This window comes from Sus scrofa, chromosome 4 (genome assembly GCF_000003025.6).
Source record: "Sus scrofa isolate TJ Tabasco breed Duroc chromosome 4, Sscrofa11.1, whole genome shotgun sequence".
NCBI classification, from domain to species: domain Eukaryota; kingdom Metazoa; phylum Chordata; class Mammalia; order Artiodactyla; family Suidae; genus Sus; species Sus scrofa.
The window spans coordinates 40,471,126-40,494,898 of record NC_010446.5 but is presented as its reverse complement, the minus strand read 5'-3'; the positions used below and the strand labels follow the sequence as shown (position 1 = coordinate 40,494,898).

General features: G+C 52.3%; 1 protein-coding gene across 1 annotated transcript; it reads right to left on the bottom strand.

The window, feature by feature from the left end:
- Nucleotides 3,757-21,884, bottom strand: GDF6 (growth differentiation factor 6). The gene is made up of 2 exons (XM_021089078.1): nt 21,342-21,884; nt 3,757-6,822 (listed from the first exon to the last, which is right to left on the bottom strand). The coding sequence occupies exons 1-2, from the start codon at nt 21,763-21,765 to the stop codon at nt 5,867-5,869; spliced, it is 1,380 nt and encodes a 459-aa protein (XP_020944737.1). The 5' UTR covers nt 21,766-21,884; the 3' UTR covers nt 3,757-5,866.

Sequence of the window (23,773 nt, the reverse complement as noted above, 5' to 3'; positions counted from 1 at the left end):
TTATGTAAGGACAGAATAATTCAATAAAGTGGCAGTGAAGTATTTTAAAGCCAAAGGTGAAACCAAGGAAATGTCCTAAAGGCATTAAATAAATGTCAAATCCAATTAATCAGTGAAGAAAGCCACAATCTTAATGGGGAGCATGGAATTCAATTTACCCAAGTCAGGAGGAAAGATGAGTTAAGAGCCTCTCTTGAACCCAGGAGAGACCAGCTCATAAGATATGGGTTTGGGGTTCCTGTTGCAATGGTGACTGATAAAGGGAGTTGACATGTTGGTCAGCGTCCCAGGGAGAATCTATGTCTTTTTTTGGTGATTGGGAGGGACACTGGGACATATGGAAGTTCCTGGGTCTGGGTCGGGGATCAGAATCCGAGCTGCAGCTGCATCCTATGCCTTAGCTGCAGCAACACCAGATCCTTAACCCGCTGCAGCACAGCAGGAACTCCTCTATCTCCTTTCTCAACCAAAGCCTCTGGTAGACTTGTAGCCACAGGCTATTGACATAGTCTCCCCACCTTGCTTGTGACACTATGTCTGTAGTGAGTTAGTTTTTAACACAAAGAAACTTTGGAATAGAATACAACGATTAAGTCAATCAAATCTAAATTATTTAGTATAAAGCTATTATTGTATTACATTCAAAATGGTATTTTTAAAATATGAATTTGGTGTTCTAAGTGCTTGTAAGTTTTTTAAAAATGTAGTTTATTAAAGTATCTAATGTCTTAGTCTTCTGACATTTTTTTTTTTTTTTTTTTTGTCTTTTGTCTTTTTAGAGCCACACCCGAGGCATATGGAGGTTCCCAGGCTAAGGATCCAATCGGAGCAACAGGTGCGGGCCTACACCACAGCTCACGGCAACACCAGATCCTTAACCTCCTGAGTGAGGCCAGGAATCGATCTTGTATCCTCATGGATGCTAATTGGGTTCATTTCCGCTGCACCACAGCGGGAACTCCATCTGACATCAATTTAGGTGGCCAACTGAGTAACTTTATTTATTTATTTATTTATTTTTTGCCTTTTCTAGGGCCGCTCCCACGGCATATGGAGGTTCCCAGGCTAGGGGTCGAATCGGAGCTGTAGCCACCAGCCCACGCCAGAGCCACAGCAACGTGGGATCTGAGCCGAGTGTGCAACCTACACCCCAGCTCAGGGCAATGCTGGATCCTTAACCCACTGAGCAAGGCCAGGGATCAAACCCGAAACCACACGGTTCCTAATTGGATTCATTAACCACTGCGCCACCACGGGAACTCCAAGCATCTGAGTAACTTTAGATTCCTGGTGTTAAATCAAATGGTATAAACAGTATTTAAATGCTTACTAAAACTTAAAAATCACCACCTTTAGAGTGGTTTAAGTATATGGGAAGATTTTTCCTGTAGAAAAATGTGAAAGGCTTTGGGGGAAAAAAGGAATATATTAAATTGACAAAAGCAATCCGCAATACTTAAAAGAGGTATATTAACTAGGCCCGTAACCAGAATTGATTGATTAAGGGAGGTTGGTCCACTCAACTCAAGTTGAATAGACAGAAATCAAAGGCTCTGTTGCAAATGTTTGTTAAAATTATGACATTTACAAGTAAAATAGGATTTTTAAACATTCATTCAACATATTTATTGTGTATGCCATGTGTTGGGCACCAGTCTAGATGCTAAGAAATATAGCAATAAACAAGACAAGGGCAGGAGTTCCCATTGTGGCTCAGTGGTTAACGAATCCGACTACCATCCATGAGGAGCAGGTTTGATCCCTGGCCTCACCACTCGGTGGGTTAAGGATCCAGCATTTCCAGGAGCTGTGGTGTAGGTCTCAGACACGGGTCAGATCCCGAATTGCTGTAGCTCTGGTGTAGGCCTGGGAACCTCCATATGCCCAGGGTGTGGCCCTAAAATAGCCAAAAAAAAAAAAAAAAAAAAAGACAAGGGAAAAAAAATCTTTGTGGGGCCTACATTCATTACACTTAATGAGCTTTAGAAGAAGAACTAAGTTTTAAGTGTTTTGCTTTAATACATTGGATATTAATTTTTACACAAGTTAGCTATAAAATAGTCTCTTTATTGCACAAAATGTCCCCCAATGGACAATAAAAAATTCACACTGATAAGTGTCTCCATTCATCCTTGTATTGTTAGTTCCTAGCTCACATACAACACAAAACTGTGGGTCATGTGAGCACTGAATCCCCTATATTGACTTTCACAGCACTCACAAGAAATCTGAGTCTAGCAAGGTGTTTTTTTCTTAAACTGAAAATGTCTCCAAGGCGAAAGAGATAGGAGATATTTACATCTTCATGTTACTCAATCAGATTGTGTTTCTTCTGACATCTGAGTTAAGGACTACACTTTCTGATGGAGAGAAGAGAGCAAATTAACTTTGGGGGTGGAAATACGGGTGCAGAAAAAGGAAATCTCTGGATTGGGGGTGTATTAAGGGCAGAGTTGGGAGTCCTCAGGGCAATTGGGAGGTTGAGGGAATTGAGTGTGGGGCATAGAAAAAGCGGTGGGAAAATGTAAAGAATTTTCAACTATCTCAAAAAGATCCTCCACCCAAGAAAGAGAAAAGAGCTCCTTTTTGGCCCAAATAGCAAAGTTCCATTGGGGTAAATAAAGCTTTTGCAAAATGACCTGGAAACTCAAAGGAACAATTGTTTCCAAAGGCAAATGTTTCTCAGTTCTAAACAGCCCACTACCACAGTCTATTGAAACATAACCTATCTGCAAATTGATCATTACTTTGATAACCAAAATTTACAAAAACCACACTCAAGGCAGCTCCAGAAAACTGCAGAGAAGCTACAGAAGCCCAGCAATGCCGTTGCTGAAGAAGCAAGCCCTAAGCTGAGAACCCTCGGAGCTTTGCAATCCAGACTCATTTTTCAGCTTCCTTACCCCAGCGGTCCTAACTCACATATTCCAAAACCGCAGGCAATGCTGGTGGCCCCTGTAGCAACAGCTCTTCCTCCAGCTGACCACACCCAATAATGGTGGCGAAGTGCAAATTCCCCACACTGGCATTTAGGGACCAGTTCCAGCAAGTAGCTATCTCAGAGCAGAATTGTATAGCGGTTAATTCCTCAGGCTCTAGGGTCTGAAAGAAGTAGGTTTAAATACTAACTGCCACTGGTAGATTACTTAAGCTCACCAAACCTCAGTTTCCTCATCTGTCATAATACCTTTATGTTTTACAATAATACCTGCTTCAAGGAGTTTGTAAGGGATGTGAGTGAGATAAAGCATGAAGAGCATTAGGCCTGAAGTACAGTCAGAACTCAGACTGACACGGGTACACAGGCATCCGCCACGTGTAGCAAGTGAACAAATAAAACAGCATTTCCTATGTTTTGCTCCCACTCTGCCAAAAAGTCAGTGGTAATTATGGACATCTTGGCTGGTCTAGGTAACTTACAAATTTTTTCACCATTAAAGAAACGAAGAAATAATCCAGTTCCTACTTGGGCTCTTGGGATGCTGGAATGAGTTACAGGCTTATAAACACTGTTCTAATAGTTGACAAGGATTTGCCTTTAATCTGGTGAATGAAAATTTCATGAAAAAAAAAGAGAGTTATGGAAGAGTTGTAAAGAAAAACTGCAGTGCTCGGAATGATGGATTTCAAAATAATCATCAGTGCCTTTTCAGAAATTTAATCCCATGCTGGACCAAAATACCACTGGCAGGAATTCCTTGAGAAAACGATTTTTCTAAATAGATCCATATAAACCAGGCTGATATATTAAGGGGAAAAAATGAGTTTAATAGTACAGTCTTTGATCGAGTATCATCCAGGAAAAGTGTGCTGTAAAAAATGTTTTGAATATTAATTGACCTCTGGTAATTTGAGGTTGTAAATGCTTGTATTATAGTGAGGTAGACAGTTTTTTTAAAAAAAAAACTCTCCATTAGACAGACTTAAAATTTTGTAATAATATTTAAGAAAATGATAACATTATGAAAGAATGAAATATCTGATTAATGCTTAACTTTGTACAACTCGAATATAAACTTTAAAAATATTAGAAATTATAACATTTGAGTGCATATAACGTTTTGTACATTAAGATGAATTGCATGGTGTCCATTTCTTCTTTGCACTTTCAGTCACCTTAAATAAACAAATATATACAGCCTTAACAGAACAACAGTGCATCCAAAGCAAATGTGCATTTTAAATTATTTTTCCTGGCCAAGTCTTTTTTCATTTTACTTAGCATTTTATATTAGCATTTATTATCATTCTCACCCTTTCGTGGACAGTTTGTAGTTCTCCGAACCAAACAAGCAACCGGTTTAGATCAAGAGAGAGCAAAACCACTTAGGAAAAACAAAATGTTTTTGTAATGGTTGGTACTGGTTCCCGTGTTTAAACCATTTCATGGTCAGTGATGAGAAGGAAGCTAACTCTTCAAAGGGCCTACTTATGGGCCACGTTTGAAAATAATACTGGTGCAGGCTGGGGGAAAAGTCCTGTTCTCGCCTCAGTCTGGGAATGGGTATCTAACTTAGGCTGTGCTCTCTCCTGCTTCCGGAAGATGAATTCCATCCCTGCCTCCTTCCCCGACACCCAGTCCCCTCTCCCACCCCAAGCTCAATGTAACACTTTGCTCTTTTCAGTTTCTCATTACTGTTTTAAAAACATTGCCTAACTGGTAATTACAATCTGAAGCAATTCTTTGGGGGGAGCCCTGGGCTATTGCTGGCTGGTAATCTTTCAGGAATGTCAGCGAGAGGGGAGGGTACAGAGATTTTAAAGAAACTTCGGAGACAAGTACTTGGGTCTCCTTTAATCCCTCTCCTCCCTGCTCCTGGCCTGCACCTCAATCCCCATCCTTGGGGGAGGGGGGAGGGGGAGGAGGTGAAGGGGGGAGGGGGTACCTCCCCTCCTGACTTCACCCTTCCTTTTCTTGGCTCACTTTCCCATTCTCTGCACCTCTCACCTTAGTTCTATAGTTCCCCACCCCTACCCATTTTTTTTGTTTAGGTGGGAAATCATCTTCCACTTTAAGGGGGATATCTGAATTTTGGCAAATTCCATTCCAAGAAATCAATGAGAAAAAGAAGGGCCTTTCCACGGGTTACCTCTAGCCTGGGTTAAGGCACCTCTTTGTCAGCCCGTGGAGGCCGGCCTTGTGGTTTCTCATTATCCTTCAGGGGGTTCCATTTGGACTCATTCTTGTCATTCCATCCATACCAGCTCCCCTTTCCCCCAGAAAAAGCAATAGTGAAGGCAGTGACCTGAGCCCCCTGGAGTGAGATGCAGGTTGCCGCTTCCCTCTTCAGGCAGAGGCCAGGGCAGAGCTGGGTCTACCATCCAGCGATAAAGGTTTGCTCGGGCCCACCCTCCCGGCCTTGCTCTTCCTCTACCTTAACACTTTCTGCTGGGGAGGTCGCACGGAGCGGGCTAGGACCTGGCCGGAAAGACCCCAGCTTCTTTACACAACCAGACCCAGCTGTGGTCAAAGGTGATTCTTCCTCCCTCAGTTTCCCTTCTTAAACCATGATTTTTTTTTTCAATCCGCGGAACAATTGAGAAACATGTATGCGTCTCCCCTGCCCCCATCTCCCGTCAAAACCTGTGGGGGCACACAAGGAGATCCATAGCCACAATAACAGAGACAAAAACTAAAAGAAATCCTCCTTGGCTTGTTTTTCCGGGCAAGGTGTGAAAAATCCGTCTCTCCCTCTGGACTGGCAGGTGGAAGGCTCTGGGAGGGCGGAACGCCCTCGTCTCCCACCCGGCTGAAAAGTCCAGGCTGATCCCCTCTCCCTGCCTCGTCCAAGGCCAGCTCCTCCTCCGCCTCTCTGCAGTCAGGCCTCCCCTGCGGTCCCGGGCCCAGGCGGCAGGGAAGGCGCCGCTACCTGCAGCCGCAGGACTCCACCACCATGTCCTCGTACTGCTTGTAGACCACGTTATTGCCCGCGTCGATGTACAGGATACTGATGGGAGTCAATTTGGTGGGCACGCAGCAGCTGGGCGGTGTGGAGCCGGGGTCCATGGAGTTCATCAGCGTCTGGATGATGGCGTGGTTGGTGGGCTCCAGGTGCGAGCGCAGCGGGAAGTCGCACACGCCCTCGCAGTGGTAGGCCTCATACTCAAGGGGCGCGATAATCCAGTCGTCCCAGCCCAGTTCCTTGAAGTTCACGTGCAGGGGCTTCTTGCTGCAGCGCAGCCTCGACTTCTTGCCGTGCCGCTTGCCGTGGCGGCTGGCGAAGGCCGTGCGCCGCCGCCGCCGGCCGGGCGAGGGCAGCCAAGGCCCGGCGTCCGGGGTACCCGACGGCGGCGGCCACGACCCCTCGGCGCCCGGGCCCGCAACCTCGGCCGAGCCCAGCTGTTCGCGCATCTCCGCGAACAGGTTCTTGCGCTGGGATCTGGTGAACACGACAAGCAGGGCGCGCTCCTGGGGGGTCCGCACCCTCCGGCCGAAGCCCAGACTCCGCAGGTCCGGGGACGGCGGCTGCTGGGGCCCCGGCACGCGCGCCTCGGCCTCCCCGGCTCCCGGCTCGCCCCACGCGGCCCGCAGCTCCAAGCACAGCTGCTTCCGGGGCTGGTGGCGCAGGCCCTGCCACACGTCGAAGACTTCCCAGCCGGCCCGGGGCGCCCCCTGCGGGTCCAGGGTCCGCGCGTCCAGCAGCAGGGGCGACAGGCAGGGGAAGAGCTGCACGTGCAGAGGCCCGGCCGGCGGCCCCCCGGGCGCAGCGGGCGCCTGGCGAAAGAGCCGCAATTCCGCGCCCACCAGCTCTTCTTTGTCTGAGAGCGTGGACACATCAAACAAATACTTCTGTCTCCGGAGAGGAGTGTGCGAGAGATCGTCTGCGAGATAAAAAATAATTACAGTCAGTTTCACTTAAGAGGGAGATCAGCCCGGTGCTCTGCGGCCGCCCCTAGGAGGAAAAGGGCGGGGAGGGAGCTGGGCAGGCCGGTAGGGTCCCGCTCCGCAGCCCGGGGCTGACCACCCTTGCTCCCAGACGGCCGATGCGCAGCGAGGGAGCGGAGGGGTGGGCACCAGGACGGCCCCCTCCTCCCCATCGGTGCCGGACTCCCGAGGCGGAAGTCGGTAGCTGCTGGAGACGCGGCCGCGGTAGTGGCCACCCGGTTTTTCCCCCCCAGGAGCCTGCGCAACCACTAATGTGTCTTTTTGTGGTCGCAGTCCCGGCCATGCTTCCCCCAGACCTCCTCTCCGCTGGCTTCTTCTCATCATTCACGACTAGATTCAAATGTCACCTCCTCCGAAAGGCCATCCTCGACCACCCTGATCTAAAGTAGCCTCCCTCGGTCACTATCGCCAAGACCCTGGTTTATTATCTTCCCAGCACTTAGCACTATCTGCAATGACCTCGTTTGTATTTGTCTCGGTCGGTAGTGGTCTGTCTCTCCCAGCAACACCCCGCCCCCCTCCGTCGGCCCTTAGGCGCTCAGACCCGGTCCTGTCCATCTTACTCACCGCTACGCCTACAGGCGTGCCTGACCTAGGATACTCGCTGATCAGTAAGTGGGAAACTTCTAGAACAAACCTTATCAGTCTGACTGCCCTTTATAACCATCTAGAGAATTTTAAAATTACCAGCAGCCAGGGCATGCTTCAGCCAATTGAATCAATATCTGAGGACAGGCTCCAGGTCTTAGGGTTTTGTTGGGGGTTGATAACTTTTTTTTTTAAGCCCCAAGACGTTGTAAACTTGCAGCCCTAGTTGAGACCCACAGGTCTAGGGGAAGACGCTGCCCAGCAGATAGTTTTGCTGAAGCACTTAGGCCCAGTACAAAAACAACAAAATAAGGAGCTGCAACGTGCTTTCTTTCTTTCTTTCTTTTAAAAACTCATCACCGCAACAAACAAAAAGAGCAACGTGAGGCTCTCAGAAGTCTGCAGAGGGGCAAATGAAGCAACACAAAAACCAGGCACCTATCCACTAAGAAGATCCTGCAGCCAATGAGAAATAAATACATGAGTAAGGAGAAAACCTCATCCACAGACACACACAGACACAGACATATGCAGTCACATTCTCCCTCCCGCACCCACCCACCCAATCTGAAATCTAAGATTGCAGCTAATCCTGAAGATAAAATTTTTGGTTACAAGTGAGAAAAAAATGGGGGCATATAAGGGGGAGGGATGATAACTGGCTTCTAAAATCCAAGGCGAATTCTTGGGGACTCAGGCAAAACTGGACTCCTTTTTTGACACATGTGTGCATGAAGCCAATCGCAGTTCAGTGTGCAAGGCGGAAAGCTAACCAGATTTTCCTGGGCTGCCTTCTCATAAAATATTTACAACCCAGCAAATACAAAAATCCCCAAAGCCCCTAGCTTTCCCCAGAAGCTAGTAAAGTTTGGGTGGATTTCGACAGTAAAAGTGTCACCGGGTCCCGGGTCCGACCCTCACTGCCTGTCCAGATGTGGCCCCAGGGCACTGGCTCTGGAGCCTCGGCCACACCCAGTCCCCACACTGGGCTGACCGCAGGGCCGGCTGCCTCCCTCTAATGCACAAGTCCCAACCTGAGATGGAGCTGTGGGAAGGGTTAGAAAGGTGAAAAGGGAAAAGCTGCTGGAGGCAGTTGATTTATGGAAACCAAGACCTTCAAACCAACCAGGGTCATGTTAAAATCTGTGGGAATTCAGCACACTTTCTTCTCCTCCTTTAAAGAAACCCGTGTCTGACATCATTTGGGCCACCACCCAGATCTCTGGACCCATTGCCTTAGGCTTCATTTTCCTGGCTCTCATATTTCTCTCTCCACAAAGTAAGGATGTGATGAGAGGGACCAACCTAAGGCACTTGTTGCACCAGCTAAATGTTTTCTTCTTTATCTTCGATCACAGATCAGTTCTACAAGATAGGTGTAAAATTCTTCCCATTTTACAGATGGGAAAACCAAGGCTTGGAGAAACTAAATTACCAAAGTCTGACACCTAGAAAATGGGGGTCTTAAGACCCAAACCTAGGTCTGTTTCATTCCAGAGTTGGAGCATTTAGCCCATAAGCCTCATTGTCCCATTGCCCCTCTGTTAGTTTCCAGGTCCTAGAGCAACCAGAAGTGGCCAGAGTATAAGGGGTGGAGGATACGGTCCAAATAGTATATTCAGGACCTGCTGGGAATAAAATCTGGGCTCTTTTAGGAAATCATTTCCATCTCTGCTTACAGAACTCTTGGGATAGTTTGTCACTGGCTGGAGAGCATTAGGCAGGTGTAAGATTGATTTATTTCTCCTCACACAACATGGAAAAATCAGCCTGCTTTTGTTTACATTCTTTTTTAAACGTGGGCTAATAAATGGTTAGTCTACACAGCTGAGTCACATTTCTCTAGTCCTCTAGAGTGGTCAAAACAGAAGACAGCATCTGTGTAAAGAGGGTTCTATTCGTTCTGCAGTCCTGGGATTTCTGATTTTTCTAGCAAGATCACTCTGGATCTTGCTCTTTCCAGGGCTCAGGGAATGAGTGCAAGCAAGGGCTTCATTCAGACTGTATCCTGCTCCCTTTTTGTCCCATACCAGCTTCATCCCACAGTTCAAAGGGCCTCACCTGCATGGATGTGGACACCCCTGCCCACAGGTCCGAGCTTCCCAGGCTACAGGTGCACAAAAGGGTGATGTGATGCACCCTTAGGAGGACAGACCCAAAGAAGAAGCTGCCCAGGCTCTGGAAATGGGCTCAGGGTTATTTGGACAAGAACTCCGTGGCTCAGGTGCCAGAGTAGAGTAGCAACTCACAAAGCCACTGCAGTGGTCCCTAAATCTGCACCATCAGCATCATGCAGGAACTTGTTAAAAATGCAAATTCTCTTGGGCCCCAGAGGTTTACAGTGGGATCCCAGAATCTGCATTTCTCCTAAGTTTCCCAGTGATGCTGATTCTGCTGGTTGGGGACCCCACTTTAGGAACCATGAATTTAGATGAGCACGTCCCCTTGTTCTGCAGATTCCCCACCATTTGGGGAGGGCGCCAAGGGAGGTGGGACAAAACAGTGCTCTCCAAAGCACAGGGCCCAGGACTGAACCAAAGGCAGGACTCACCAGAACCAAGTTGCTATTGTTCCCTGCACCTTCCTGCCTCCACCCCACCCCATTTTTTTTTTTTTTTTTTTTTTTTTTTTTTTTTTTTTTTACTCTTTCAGCCACAGGTATTCCCACTGGGTCTCCAGAACCTCTAACCCATGGGGGTGGCTGCTCTGCACAATTCCCCTACAGACCACATTCTCCACCTGTCTGGACCTGCTCTGGAGGCATGCATCACAGAAACAGCCCCAAGGAGAGATCCGACTGGGGAAGTGCACACATCACCATCCACTGTGACCCTGCAGACACTTTGCCTGCTGACCTGGCATCACATGGCCTGGCCCTCATCCCATAAGTCTCCTCTCCCATTAGGTCCTGTATAAAGGAAGGTCCATGTCATCATATAATCCTCTCTCCCATCCCCCTGCCTAGAAATACGTGCTTTTCATTCCCAAATCTGTTGGTGGCACTTTCCAGTATCCTGGAAGTGAATCCTATGCTTCAAGCTCTTAAATTGAAATTGAGCAGTAATAAATGATGGAAGCTATCTATGTTTGCTTTTTAATTGTATCAACCTGGTCTGTTACAGCTTGGCTTATACCCAGTCAATTCAGTGTTTGCTGAGTATTAGGCATATAGACCTTTCAAGTTATCATCGCTGGATTTGCGCGTTCAGCTCACTCTGGTGGGTGGGCAGACGAAGGAGGGGAGAAGAAAAAGGAAGGAATAAACCACCTGCATATTTGAAGAAAATTCCTCATAAATGGGTCTGCCCTTCTTTTGAGTTTAAGAGCAAGTTGCTAAAAAGTTGGGAGTACCTCAAACACGTACATTTGGTGTGGTATTGATTTAAAATATTAAAAATAAAAAGTCAGTAAGAGAATAAGAACAAATCACTGCGGAGTAGGGATAGCCTACCCATTTTAAATGAGGAAACTGGCTTGAAAATATAAAGCCTTCAGTTTAAGGTCACAGTACGTGGCTGAAGGAAGCTAAGAAGCAAACGCCAGATTGTAAAAGAGAAGGATGCCAGCGGCGCCAAAGTCCATTCACCGGGAACCACGCGCGCCCCACGAAGGCTGCGAAAAGGGAGGCGCGCGCAGCGGCGAGAGCCAAGTCTCCGCCGCCCACCGCCCTCCGCAGGCTGGAGACAGCTCTCCCGAGACACCTTGCAGACATCTTCTGAAAACCCCAAAATGTCGTGCGGTTTGCGGCGGAAAAGGCCCGCACTGCGTTTTCTCCAAGACGTCTGTGATGTGTAAGCAGCCCGAGGTCCCTCTTGAGAGTCCTGGCTGGATAGTATGTCACTCGCCTGCCCCGGGGGCGCCTTGGACCCCGGGCTCCCCGACGCTGCCCAACGCACGTCTTGCTCGCGTCCCCTGAACTTGTCATGACCTGGGCGGCCACTGGCAGGCATCTGGCTGGGCCCCACCGGCCTCCACCCGCCGCTCCGCCACGCTCCCTGCCGCACGTCTTCCAGCGACCCGTTTCGACTCAGAAAGCCGAGATGACAGTGGGGGCTCTCCCACCCCCTCTGTCTTAGGTGGGGATGGAGGAGGGTAAAATCACCCGTCTTCACAAGGAAAACTCCAAACGTCTTTGCAGCTCAGCTTTCCCCCCAACCCCCAAAAGCAACAGTGAACGCGCCTTTGTGCCGGGCACGAGCTGAGGATTTGGGTGGCCTCTGTCCGTGAGTCCTCACCGAGAGCGTCCGAGGCCCGTCCGACTGTTACACTCATTTATAGATGAGGTAGCGGGCTCCATGAGATGTCTTCACTTGTCCAATGTCTTGCATCTTAGAAGCGACCAGACCTGAGGGTCTTTATTCCAACCGAGCCCCTCCAGCATAAGGCCACGCCCCCTTCCGGGGTTCTGATTGGACCGTGGAGCGAAGAGGGCGGGAGGACGTGGGACACACGTCCATCACCGAGGCCCTAGATGCAAAGAGAGCTGGGTTCCGCCAGGATTTCCTTTTTTCCTTTAATAGAAGACCTCAGCAGGGAGTTTCAGAGCTGGCTTTGGAGTCACTTCTTCCTAGGTCCCTCGGCCCTTAGGGTGCCCTGAGGGGCCAAAGTTCAAAAGTTCGTCAGGTGTACCGGTGAGTAAAAATGAAGCACTAGCCCTCCCCACCCCTAGGGTATGAGAGTCTCTGAGTAATTTGTGCTCCAACTAGTACTCTCTCTTGGGACAGTAATCTCCTGTACTCCTGTTCTGAGGCCCACCTTCATTGAGATCCCAGCCTGGCAAACTGCTGGCCTTAAGCAACCTCACTGAGGCCCAGGTTCAGGATGCAGCCCACACAATTCACCCTGGGGTGGGGGCAAAGGCGGGGAGGGCTCCTCCTCAAATCCAGCACAATCATAATAGCCTACAGTGGTGTAGCACTTACTATTTGCTGGGCATGATCTAAATTCTTAGCTTACAATAACCCATTTAAGCTTCAAAACGACCTATGGAAAAAAGAAAAGATATCATTATTATGCTATGGATCAGAAAACTAAAACACAGCTCAAGTGTATCTTGTCCAAGATGGACAGTCTGGCTCCGGTATCTGTGCCACCACCCTGGACATCCCAGCTCTTGATCTCTGTGTCTGGGAGAAATGCTGAGAAAGCTCCAGCTCTTTCATGCTGCCATGGCTGCAGGGAGGGCAGCAATTCCTAATCTCCAAGTGTCAATCATTCCTAATCAGCAGAACTGAAGGGATGCCAATAATTGGACTTCTGAAGGAGAATTGACAAGGAAACTTAATTTTCTCATCTGCAAAATGAGAATAATAACGCCAGCTTGCAGTCACCAAGGAAGGGGAGGCAAATGGAGTAGGAAAGGCATCTGAAGAGGTGTGCAAATGTTAGTAACAACACAGAATGGGCATGGGAATCCAGAGCCTGAGAGACATAGATGTGAATCCTGACCTGTAATTGATTGGGTGACCTTGGATGGACTGGGCCATGTAATCTCTCCTGACCTCATATGCTTCATCTGTAAAATGGGATAATGACCCCACCACCTCACTTTGCAGAGACATTGTAAAAGACAACCAGAGCAGGCCCTGCTGGACTGACAGAAGCACCCAATGAATGCAGCCGATAATACAGTAACTATCAGGCCACGTAGGGGGCCAGGTAGGGGGAAGATACACCTGTCCTTCTTCTTTGAGGAGATGCCGACCAGGTCTCTCCACAGGGTTTCCAGGAGTGAAGGAAAGGTTCTGGGCAGAGGGGTCAAGAGGGAAGCAAGGGCTTCCAGCAAAGGATAAGGCCCGCAGGGGTTTCAGCCTTACCTCATCACCTTCATCCTTCTCAATTCCCCAGGCTTTATCCACCACTATGGTCCCTCCTACAATGCCGGGTGAACAGATGATTTGTAGCTAGAACCTCATCAAGGATCGGCCCTTTTTGCAGGGGATCTCCTCCTGAGTCAGCGGTACACAACCCCTTTGGCTCCCTGGCCCAGCATATTCAGCCCAGAGAGGCCTAAATAAAGGCTGGTCTCCTTGCCTCATCCCTCCCACTTCCCCTGATGTGTCCCTCATGGGGCACGAACTGTCCACAGAGTCAATCTTGGGTGCAAGAGCGATGTTCCCTATCTTCCTTATCTGGCAGGATGGAAGAGAGAGGGGCTGTAGCAATGGCCTTCGGGCTGTAAACCCTTGGGTGTGGCCTCTGAAAAGTCCCCCAGAAGGGCCCCTGGGCAGGTGTCTCCTCCCCACGCACGCACCTGCCCTGCTTTCCTCTAGGTCTCTTGGCTTCCCCAGTGTTTTCCCCAATAGCCTGCCTGCACTTCTCAGCTTCTTTCCTCCTTTGGAAGACCAGAGAGGCCCAAGGGGAGTCCACCATGGAGGACTCTGCTACCCTCTTTTCGAGACTTGCGCATGCGCACCCTCCTCACACATCATCAAGCCTGGGCCTTGTGAACCACACAGGATTAATCCAGTCTGGTGGCCTGCCTGGATCCCACAGAGAAACCACAGTGTCCCCTCAGCAAGCTCTGGCTCTGAGAGCAGCAAACCAGTGAGGCTGGGAGGGGAACAGAGGGGGAACCCCGATTTCCACAAGCCCAGCCAGGGAATAACTTCATGGCACCCGGGTAGCCTAGGCACAGCCTTCAATGACAGTAACGGTGGCTTCTGGCATATTGGGACCAGCGATCTCCCCTAAGCACTGGGTGCTAGTACCTCTAGCAGGAATCTGAAGGAGTTTCAAAGAGACTGGTTTTGTCTCTCTAGGATGAAATGGATTCATTTATAAAGTTGTTTCCATGAACTTTGAAGCAAACTCTCTCCGTGGCTGAGCAGAGAGAAGCCCAAGAGCCAGAGATACAAAGCCCAACTCAAAGACACTTCACCGAATCACTCTTTTCACACACACACCCCCCACCCCGTTCCACCCTGGGCTCGCAACCACAGTGGCTCAAATCTTAATTTGACAGCCCTGCAGATGTAAATCAAACTGAAGCTCAGTATCTTCCCCTCACGCTGGATCTTCTCTCCCCATCTCTCCGCTGTAACCAGGCAGGCTGTGCGCCTTCATTCTCAGCTCTGTGGGGTTACCTGGGAGCCCCGGGGAGCATCACAAGCCCTGAGAGATTGGGTGTAGAGGCCATGAAACCGCTCTAGGGTCTGGAACAGGACCGAGGCTTTTTGACTTGAGAGCATGGAGATGAAAACAGAAGAAACGGTTCCCATTTTATGTTGTTTCTCTTCCCAGACCAGTTCTGAGCTTCCAACTGGAGACCTGGGTTCACACTGGCGTGTTGTATGGGCAGGATGTTGGACCCTCAACGCGCAGGGGTTCTGTATAGGAGACACCTCAGCGATGCGTTCTTTAAAGTGCTAGGCAAGGGCAGCTTCTGAGGAAGAGATCGCGGCAACTCAGCTCCACTGTGTTTATCTCCGGCTGACTCCCTAGATAACGCTTTACCAAACAGAGAGTCGCGACGGCAGCTAGGGCCACAGTCTAGCATCGTTCCATTTCCCTCCCCACGGGGCGTGGGAGTGGCAGTCAGCTGGGAAGTGGGATGGGGACTGGACCAACTCTCCTGGAAGCCAGATTTGCAAACCAGGCACTTGGATTCTCTTTGGTTCCTGATTTAGTTAGTCGGGAAAGGGGGGCAGGCAAACCACCCCCACGCCGAACAACCCCAAAGACAACCCTCCGCGCTGCACCCGCTCCTGCTTTCCGCACGGCTCCAGCAGCCAAACCCGCGCCAGGCTGGGCCAAAGGCCCGCCCCTCTCCGCTCCTGCACGCCCACTAACGAGTCCCAAAACTGTGCCCCGCCTCCGGGCCCGGGCCACTCGCAGCGCAGCGCGCGCGTCTCCGGGAACGCTGGTCAGCGCCGCCCGCCCACTCCCAGCGCCTGCAGCCTCTCGCCCCAAGCGGACCCAACTTTCGGGCCCCCAGCAGCGCTAATGGACTGTCCTGGAGGGCAGAGAACAGCAACCCTGGAACCCATTAGGCGAGGACCAATTTAATTCCTGTAAACAGGAGACACCATTTAACCGACTTTGAGCTTAAAAATAAACATCCAGGTTTTAAGGGCGGGGGGTGGGTTGAGGGAGGTGACAGATGCCAAGCAACCTAATGACGTTGTGGATCCACATTCCCGCTTGCCCGACCTCGCTGCCTCGGCTCGAATCCCATGCCCGGGTCCAGAGAGCATCGTTTGACCAGGGTTAGTCCATATCCGAGGAGTTATCGAACCAATGCCCTCCACTTTGCCCCAAAGCCCCTAGGGATTATTGTTGATTTGCTCCGGATCCTTTGACGAAGCAAAAATTTGCAGGAAACAGACTGTTTGAAGGAAGCAGACGTTTTCGTTCTGCGCTACTGCTGTCGTACCTTCTATCCCCCACCTCTCTGTTCAGTTCCTGTCTCCTCCCCACGCCCAGGAAGACGTCACCAGTTTCAAGGAGGTGTGTGGCCAGAACCCAGAGAACTCCAGCTGGGAAAAAAAATAAGAGTTGCACTAGGGCCTCCATCAATGCAACGCTCTGCGTTCCCCGCGGGTCCAGACGACACGCATCCCCTCTGGTCGGAAGGGGGAGCTTTCATGTCCTCATTCAGTTTGCTCAGGAAGGGGTTCACAAGGCCTGTCGTGGGCTTTGGCTTGAGTAATTTTTTTTTTTTTTTTAATGCTTAGAAACGACAAGGATGTTTGAGCATGTTTTTGATCCCCTCCCCCACCAGCAGCTCTAAGGCGCGCAAACTCCCAGAGCCCGAGAGCCTCCTGCACCAGGAAAAAGCTCTTTAGCCTCCCCCGCCAAGGAAGCTGGCCCCAGAATTCCGGCGCTACTTGCACTCTCGTGGCGGAAGATGCTAGGTGTTCTTAGCTTCTGGCTAAGGCGGCCTTTGTAAGGCAGCCTTTAAGGCCTTAGGGAAGGGAGTGACAATAACTGCTGTTTAACAAGCCAATGACTAAGAGTTTAGTTTGTGGCCTTTAAAAAAAAAACGTTTTAATCATTCCAACTAGAAGAGCAGAACAAACTACTGAATTAAGGCTTCCTTCTCTTACCCCCAGGTTTGTTCCAGGACCTGCCAGTTAACCGATCTGGAGCAGGATCCTGACCCTGGACGGCGACGCAACCCCCGCGCGGTGCTCACGCGGGCGCGTCCTCACACGCACGCACTTGAACGCTTCAGCAATCCTTCTCCAAGGCTGTTCCCTCTTTCCGGGGAAAGAAAGCCTAGATTGGAACCTTCTGCCGGCTTCCTCACTTGGCCGTCTGGTCTGCATTAGTGTTTTTATAAGGGACTCAAACAAATCGAATACAAGGTCACCAAATAATTAACAGTTGTGAATTCCCTCCGTCCCCATTAAAATACTTCCCTGCTTATATTTCATTTTCCGTTTGCCAACGACAACAGGGTCCCTGGCAAAACCGCCGCTGCGGTGATTGCACCACTCTGCGGCCCACGTCCACCCAGAAACCCGCTGTTTGCCGCACCGGCCGAACTTAAAGAACTTCAATCCGAAGGGCCTATGCAGCTCTTAGCAGGTCCTCTCAGCCGGCCTATCCCCACAACCATCCTGCCCTGCCCCCACCCCTTTCTGACCTCCCCCCAATCTCGACCTAGATGGTAAAGCTAGAAGCCTACAATCAGCCGCAAACTCCCCTGAGGTTCGTTTCTACGTGTCTCGTTCCTCAAAGATGTTCCAACCTCGTTTCGTGTTTCTATCTGTCCCCACTACCTCCTCTCTGAGGGTGCTATTGTACCAACAACAACAACCAAAAAAAAATTTTTTTTTAAAAAAGTACTCTTATTTCAAAATCATCTGGAACTCACGGCAATATTCATAAGACTCATTCTGGTTTCTTCATCCGTAAGAGGCTTTCTTTTTTCCCTTCCCTTGTAGGGATTATGTGGTGCTTCTCACTACAGAAACTAAAGTCTGAGTTTTGCTTCTCTCTCCCTCCCCCTCTATCTCACAGCCACGTTCAATTCATAGAAGTTCTCATTGTCTGCCTTTCCCAGGGCCCAGGGTTGGGGATCCAAGCCTCCAGCACTTGTGGTCTTTTAATGAGTTCTATCATGTGCTAACTGTAATTTCTCTGTATCCAACCTGGTCTGTCCTGATGCTATGACTGCATCAACACACACTGGCACATATTTTCTCATCTTTATGGATCCAAAATCATTTTTAAAGCACAATGCGGAGGCGTTTTTAAAAATCAGGGGTAATGCAGTGTGTGCCTTTTACAGAGAGTACAAAGAGGAAATAAGGCACAGCACAGTTTCAGACCCTTGAATCCAAAGTTTCACTCCAACCCCTAACTGGGTCTTAAGAGAGACAGAGGAATATTAGACAGGGTGGGAAATCTGTCAATTTCTTTGACTTCTGCTTCTCGCTAACATCTTTCAGAAACCTCCTCACCCTCTACCCTACCCATGCAGTGAGTGGCATAAGGTAAGAATGCAAGAGCTAGAATTAGATGTGTGCTTCACCTCTCACTAGCTGTGTGACCTTGAACAACTTGCTTAATCTCTCTGTCTTCTTCCTTAATACACCTGTAACACAGTCCTTATAACACTTTCCCCGGGGGAGTTGTCATTAGAATGAAGTGAAATAGTTCACGAAACAGATTTCAGCCCAGTACTTGGTACACAGTAAATGCTCAATATGTCAGTATAGCTTGGTTATTATTATTACCCCTCGCTGTATGGAGAGCAAACAGAATGCGGGACCATATTGTTTAAAACTTACAATAAGGTTTCCTCATGGGAGTTAGGAGGTGGAGGCAGGGGCGAGGCAGCGGGGAACAGCGCTGTCTTTATAGACCTAAAGCGCTCTTCACTCACTCACATTGGACAGTTTATTCCCGCCCGCCCTCCCACTCTTAAACACAAGCCTTAGGTGAAACTTTGGGGTTCCAGGGTCCCTGGCAGAAGGATTTTTCAAATACTGTACAGAAGTAGTTCATGCCTCACGAGTCAAGCCGGCTTCAGGATTCCTTCCATTTTCTTTGCTCCTCCCCTTTGAGGGACCCCTGCTTCTCGAAGCCAAGCCTGCCACACTCGACGGCGATTTAAACATCCCCAGGCAAGGCGCCAAGTTAGCGCGCGGCTGGCCCAGCTCTCGGTTGGCCGCCACTCTTTCCTCCTTGTCCTGCCATCCACGGTTGGGGGAGGGGATGTTGGAGAGTTTGGCGCGGTTTAAGAGTCCCCACGTGAGAGGGGCGGAAGTCCTCGCCAGGAGCCGGGGATGCGCGGCTGGCGGGTCCCTTCCATCACGGGAGACTAGACACCGTTTGATGTGTTATGACATGAACCCTCAATTAGATCGCTGAGTTGAAACACTCCAATCAGGGGCCCGATGCTAAGCAAGCCCCGGAAGGTCCAGCCCGAGGTCACCGCCGGTGACACATCAAATCAAAATCAGTGAGAGGGAAAGTGAGGCTTTCCCTTTATCAAGCTGGGGCTGGAGCCCGCAACACACCCCCTCCTCTGCGCGCCCCCTCCAGCCTGCGCCTCCGCGCTCCTTCGCCCCCGCGTGGCGTGCGACCAGCCGCACAGCCTTCCCAGTCAACTCACTGCCTTTCTTCGTGTTTTCTGGGAACCTGAGGGCGTGGAGGAGACCGCGCCTTTGAAGCTGCGGTCCAGGTGGCCACACTGTCTCGTCCAGCTGAGGGCTGCGTTCCGGAGTGGAAGCCGGACGTCTGGATCTCGGTCCCGCTAGCCTCGAGAGCTTGGCTCAGGAACAGAGGCCCCCCAGCCTGGGCGCACGGCCAGTCTCCTCCCAGCCTCCTCCGGTGCCCGGGGGCACCCAGCGCGGTGCCCGGGGAGAGGCTGCGGCGCAAGCCAGGGTGAAGCGAGCCCGCGTCTGCGCGGGACCTGAAACCCCTAGAGACCTCCCACACTTGCCGAACGCCGCAGGCTTTGGTGGATGGCTCCCAGCAGCCCCGAGGGTCCCTTGGTCCCGTGCCACACTCGCAGGGCGCAGCTTACGAGTTAGAGGGTGTCTGCTTGGGGGAGGGGCGGAGGTTCTGGCCAGTACCCTTGGGGAGAAGAAAATGCGCGCCCTACGGCCCGCCACCCCCGGCCTCTGGGATTTCTTCCCCTGGGGCAATGGCCTCTAGAGGGATTTTCTCCGCGCGCCCTTAGTCTTTGACTAGGGAAATCTAGGGTAGGCTTCGACTAGGATATTAGAGAAGGCAAAGGATAAACAGAAGATTTGGAGGGAGGGAAAAAACAGAGGCAGTAGAAGGTGGGAAGAAGACGCGCTGTGCTGGCAGCAGGAAGGCCAGGACCCAGATGCAGCGCTGCGGAGAAGCCACTTGTATTTGCCAAGGTGACTTTAGTAGTCCTAAAATCACCATAAAATACTTGGCGTTAATTTGCCGCCCAGACCTTTCAGCAGCTCGTGAACCTCGCTGACCTCCAGCTGCAGCCGCGAACCGAGCGTGGGCAGGACCCATGCTCGCAAGGAAGGCGGCTGCAAGGGAGGGGGCTTTGAGGCCGCAGCCTGGTCAGAGCCCCGGGGCTCGGGGCCCTTAGCCTGCTTTGAGAACGGGCGAGTCCCCAAGGCAGCCTGGGCAGAGCAGCCCTCTCAGGAACCCCCGCGCTCGTCGGTTCCTGGGCGACCCTACTTTCACTGACCTGGAAGTGGGAGGCGGGGAACCGGTCCAAGCCGAGGAATTAAGTCCGGGCAGGGTGGCAGAGTGGACAGATCCCTAAACCTCTTATCTCCTCCTTCCTTTCTCCTCCTCACCCATCTCCCCTTTGCCCTTCCTTTGCAGTCTCTCCCTTCCTTTCCAGATTCCTTCCACGTTATTGTCTCTTCTCTTTAGGAGCTGAGTTCTGGGCGCCTACGGATCCCTCCCCAATTTCCGGAGCTCGGGGTTCTCTCGAAGGCACTTGCCAAGCTGCAGGTCCACGCGGGTGGCAAAGAGAGGGCGCAGGGGTTTCCGCAGACACCCACACATGCACCTGGGCCCGCAGAGGGGACCAAAGACGAGGCCCCTGGTAGAAGCGCAGAGAGAGGAGAGTTGCCTGGCTGAGAAAGGTGCACAAGCACACCCAGGCACCCATGTAGACCAAGTACCAACAAACACCCACATTTAGTTCACCTGCCTCTGCCTCTCGGCCCGCTCTGCCAGATCCAGCCGCGACCACGGCAGAAATGACCCTGTTGCGGTCCGGGTGTGGCAGAGAGCGCGCTGCAGGAGCAAAAAAGCCCGAGGGCACGGGGCTCCTACCCGGCTGCTGACCATCGCTACACTCAGCTCGGGGGTGAGCCGGGAACCCGTGCAGCAAGCGGCTGGGCCCGGGCACTGCCAGACGCCTCTCGCAGACTCGCTCCTCTGACCGCGGAACGCGCTTCTGCACGCTTTTCCCGGAGCGGACGGGAGCTCTGGGCTTCCAAAGGCTCACTCAGGCCTCAGGGCCGCCCGGTCCTCCACGGCAGCGCTGGCCTTGGACCTCGCATCCTGTACAACCCGCGACCCCTTTCCACGGGTTCCGTCAGTGCCCGCCGCGACCCTTCTCCAGCCCCAGGCATTTGTCCGCCACCTCCCGCCCTCCACGCTTCCTCCACCAGCCACCAGTCGAGCGGCCCCCACGCTGCTTTCTGCAAAAGGCAAGAGGAAGAAAGAAGGAACGGAGAGGAAAAGGAAGGGAAAGAAAGCCGGGCAGAAGGAATTGCACAGTGGAATAAAATCAGCAGCCGCATTCGGAAACTTACTTGGGCTTGAGAAAAAACGATTTAGGAAAAGAAAGGGGGAGGTGTCCAGAGCGGGAAGGGAATTCACAATTGCAGCCGCCAGCTAGAGCCGGAGCTGCGCCTTAGCTGAAGCTCCAGGGAGAAGGGAATCGGGCGTCTTCTTTGCCACTTACCTAGTCCCCTGTCTACAAAGCTAGTGATCGTATTAGCCGACTTGGAAGACTGGAAAAAGCTGGCATTGATACCCAGCTTCTCGGCGATGGAGTAAGTCCTGTAGATTGACAGCATGTACTCGTGGGGCACCACGCGCGGGCCCCTGCCGGGAGGCTCTTGAGCCTCTGGCTGCTGTGGCGGCCGCCGCCGGGGCTCCTCCTGTGGCCTCGGCTGTGGCTCCTGGCGCTCCGGGGGCGCCTGGGCCGTGGCACTCTCTCGCGGCGCCCGCGGCATCTTCCCTTCCTTGCGGCTTCGCATTCCCTTGGCGGAGTCCAGCTCGGCGGACGACGAGGAGGATGAGATGGAAGCTTGCTGGAAACCGGGCAAATCCCACAGGAAACTGATGAGGAAGACGGCCGAGAGCAGGACCTTGGGGGTATCCATGGCGAGCGAGTGGCAGCGTCTCCCCGAGAGGCGGCGGCAGCGGGCGCGAGGGGCACGGAGCGGCTGGACAGCGGCCGGGGCCCGGCTCCTCGGGCGGACTCGGAGTGCGAGGAGCCGGGTCCCAGCCACACAAACCCCAGCCCTGCCACGCCCCCTCCCGCCCCTCGCCGGGAGGGGAGGGGCGGGAGGGGTGGGGAGCGGAGGGTGGGAGGAGAGGCCGGGCGGTGCGGGCCGGAGGTGTGGGGGAGAGGGGCCGTAGTGCGCCGTGGTGGCAGGGGGACGTAGCGCCCCCGCGGGACGCGCTCGGGGTTGCCAGGCGGTGCGCGCCAAGCGGGCCTGGAGCGCTGGGCAGGGGCAGGCGGGCGAGGCCGCCCAGCGGCGAGGAAGCCAGGGGCATCCGCAGCGCCAGAGCTCCCCAGCTCTGTTCGAAGCTTGGTCTCCCCGCAGCGCAGCGCCGGCTCTCGGTTCTTGCCAGCCGCCTCCACTTTCCCTGGAGCTTGAGGCCCCGGAGGAGGGAAGCTGCGGCGGCGCCCCCCAGAGACAGTTCGGAGCAGGCGCCTCGGCAGCCGACTGCTCCCGGGCTCCGGGTGGTGGTACCTTCCTTCTCGGCCCCAACCTCCAGGCCAGTCGATCGCTCCTCTCAGGGGCCACCCCTGGGCCAGAGAAGCCTCGCCGCGCGCCGGGCGTAGGGCCCAGCCCAGAACAGCCCCATTCTCTCCGTGGGGTACCGCTCTCCGCAAAGACAGGGCGTCTGTTCCCAACCCTCGAGGTCAGGCAAAGGCCAGGAGTCTTTAGAGTCTGGATGGATGCTAAAAGCTGCAGCGCTCTCCTGCAGGCCCCAGCCCCTCTTCTCGCAGTCCCCAACCTCTTCTGACGCTGGCTTTAGCCGATTCTTTTCTCCTCCATCTGTTCCCGGGGTCCACTTCCCTCTCGCGACCTGGCCCCCGCCTCCGCTGCACCCCAATTTTCCCTCTCTTCTTTCCCTCCCGCCTTCAATTCTTCCTCCTTCCCCAAGTTCCTTCTGCATTCCAATCCCTCTTTTCCCCAGCCTGCTTTTCTTCTCACACTCTGCCCTCCCATCTCTCTGCCTTCCCACCCTCTCCCTCCTCGGGCTCCCCCCTCCCCTTTCGGTGGACCCCTCCCTTTGCAGCTCTTCCCCAATCTGTTTCTCTTCAGCCCAGCCTCGCCCCATCACGAGTTTCCTTTATCTGTCCCCAGATTCCTGGTGCCTGTCTTCCCCGCCCACTGCCTCGCTCGCTCCCGGGCCTGCAGCCTGGAAGTCGAGGCGGAGAGCTGCTCCTCTCCCTCCGAGCTCCGTGCCCGGAACGCTGTGGACCTTGAGTATTCTGCATGCGTTTCCTGGGTGCTCAGCCACCAAACCTAAAACGCTCCCCTTGAATTGCCCCAGCTCCTCCGGGGGGTTGGCCTTCCCATTTGCACTTTCGCAGATTTGAACAATGAGACTGAAAGGGGAGAAGTGACTCTTCCAAGGACACTCAGCCAAAAGGACCGGAACAAAATCTAGGGCTCAGACTCCAGACCCAGTGCCCATCCCAATTCTGACCCAGAGGACGCCATCCCTGGGCTCATGTCTCTATGTCCTGCTTGCCTCTTTCTTTCCTTCGTGGTAGTATTTGATCTCAGATGCTTTCCTCCTTTGCCCCCACTGCTGTGTGTGTGTGTGTGTGTGTGTGTGTGTGTGTGTCCAGTCTCCCTATTCCCCAGCCTCTCACTTTCTCCCCCTTCTCCCCTTTGCTATTTCTGTCCTGCAAGGACCAGTTACCTGACTGCAGGAGGAGGGAGCTTTGCTTCCAGGCTCCCTTCATTCCTTAACTTCCTTAAGTTCAGGGCACTGGCTTCCCCTAGGTAATGGCAAACACTCAAGAAAACTTGTGTGTGTTGGGTGGACATCTTATTTCACATCTTATTTCATTTAATTGTGAAAACAATCTTAGGAGATAAGGGTTGTATTATCCCTATTTTACAGACAGGGAAACTGAGGCCCAAG

What these genes read in the sequence shown, in the direction of transcription:
- GDF6 (XM_021089078.1), bottom strand. Translation starts at nt 21,765, where the DNA reads ATGGATACCCCCAAGGTCCTGCTCTCGGCCGTCTTCCTCATCAGTTTC. An exon ending in CTTTGTAGACAGGGGACTAG is followed by an intron (nt 6,823 to 21,341) that starts GTAAGTGGCAAA and finishes TTTATCTCGCAG; the next exon opens with ACGATCTCTCGCACACTCCT.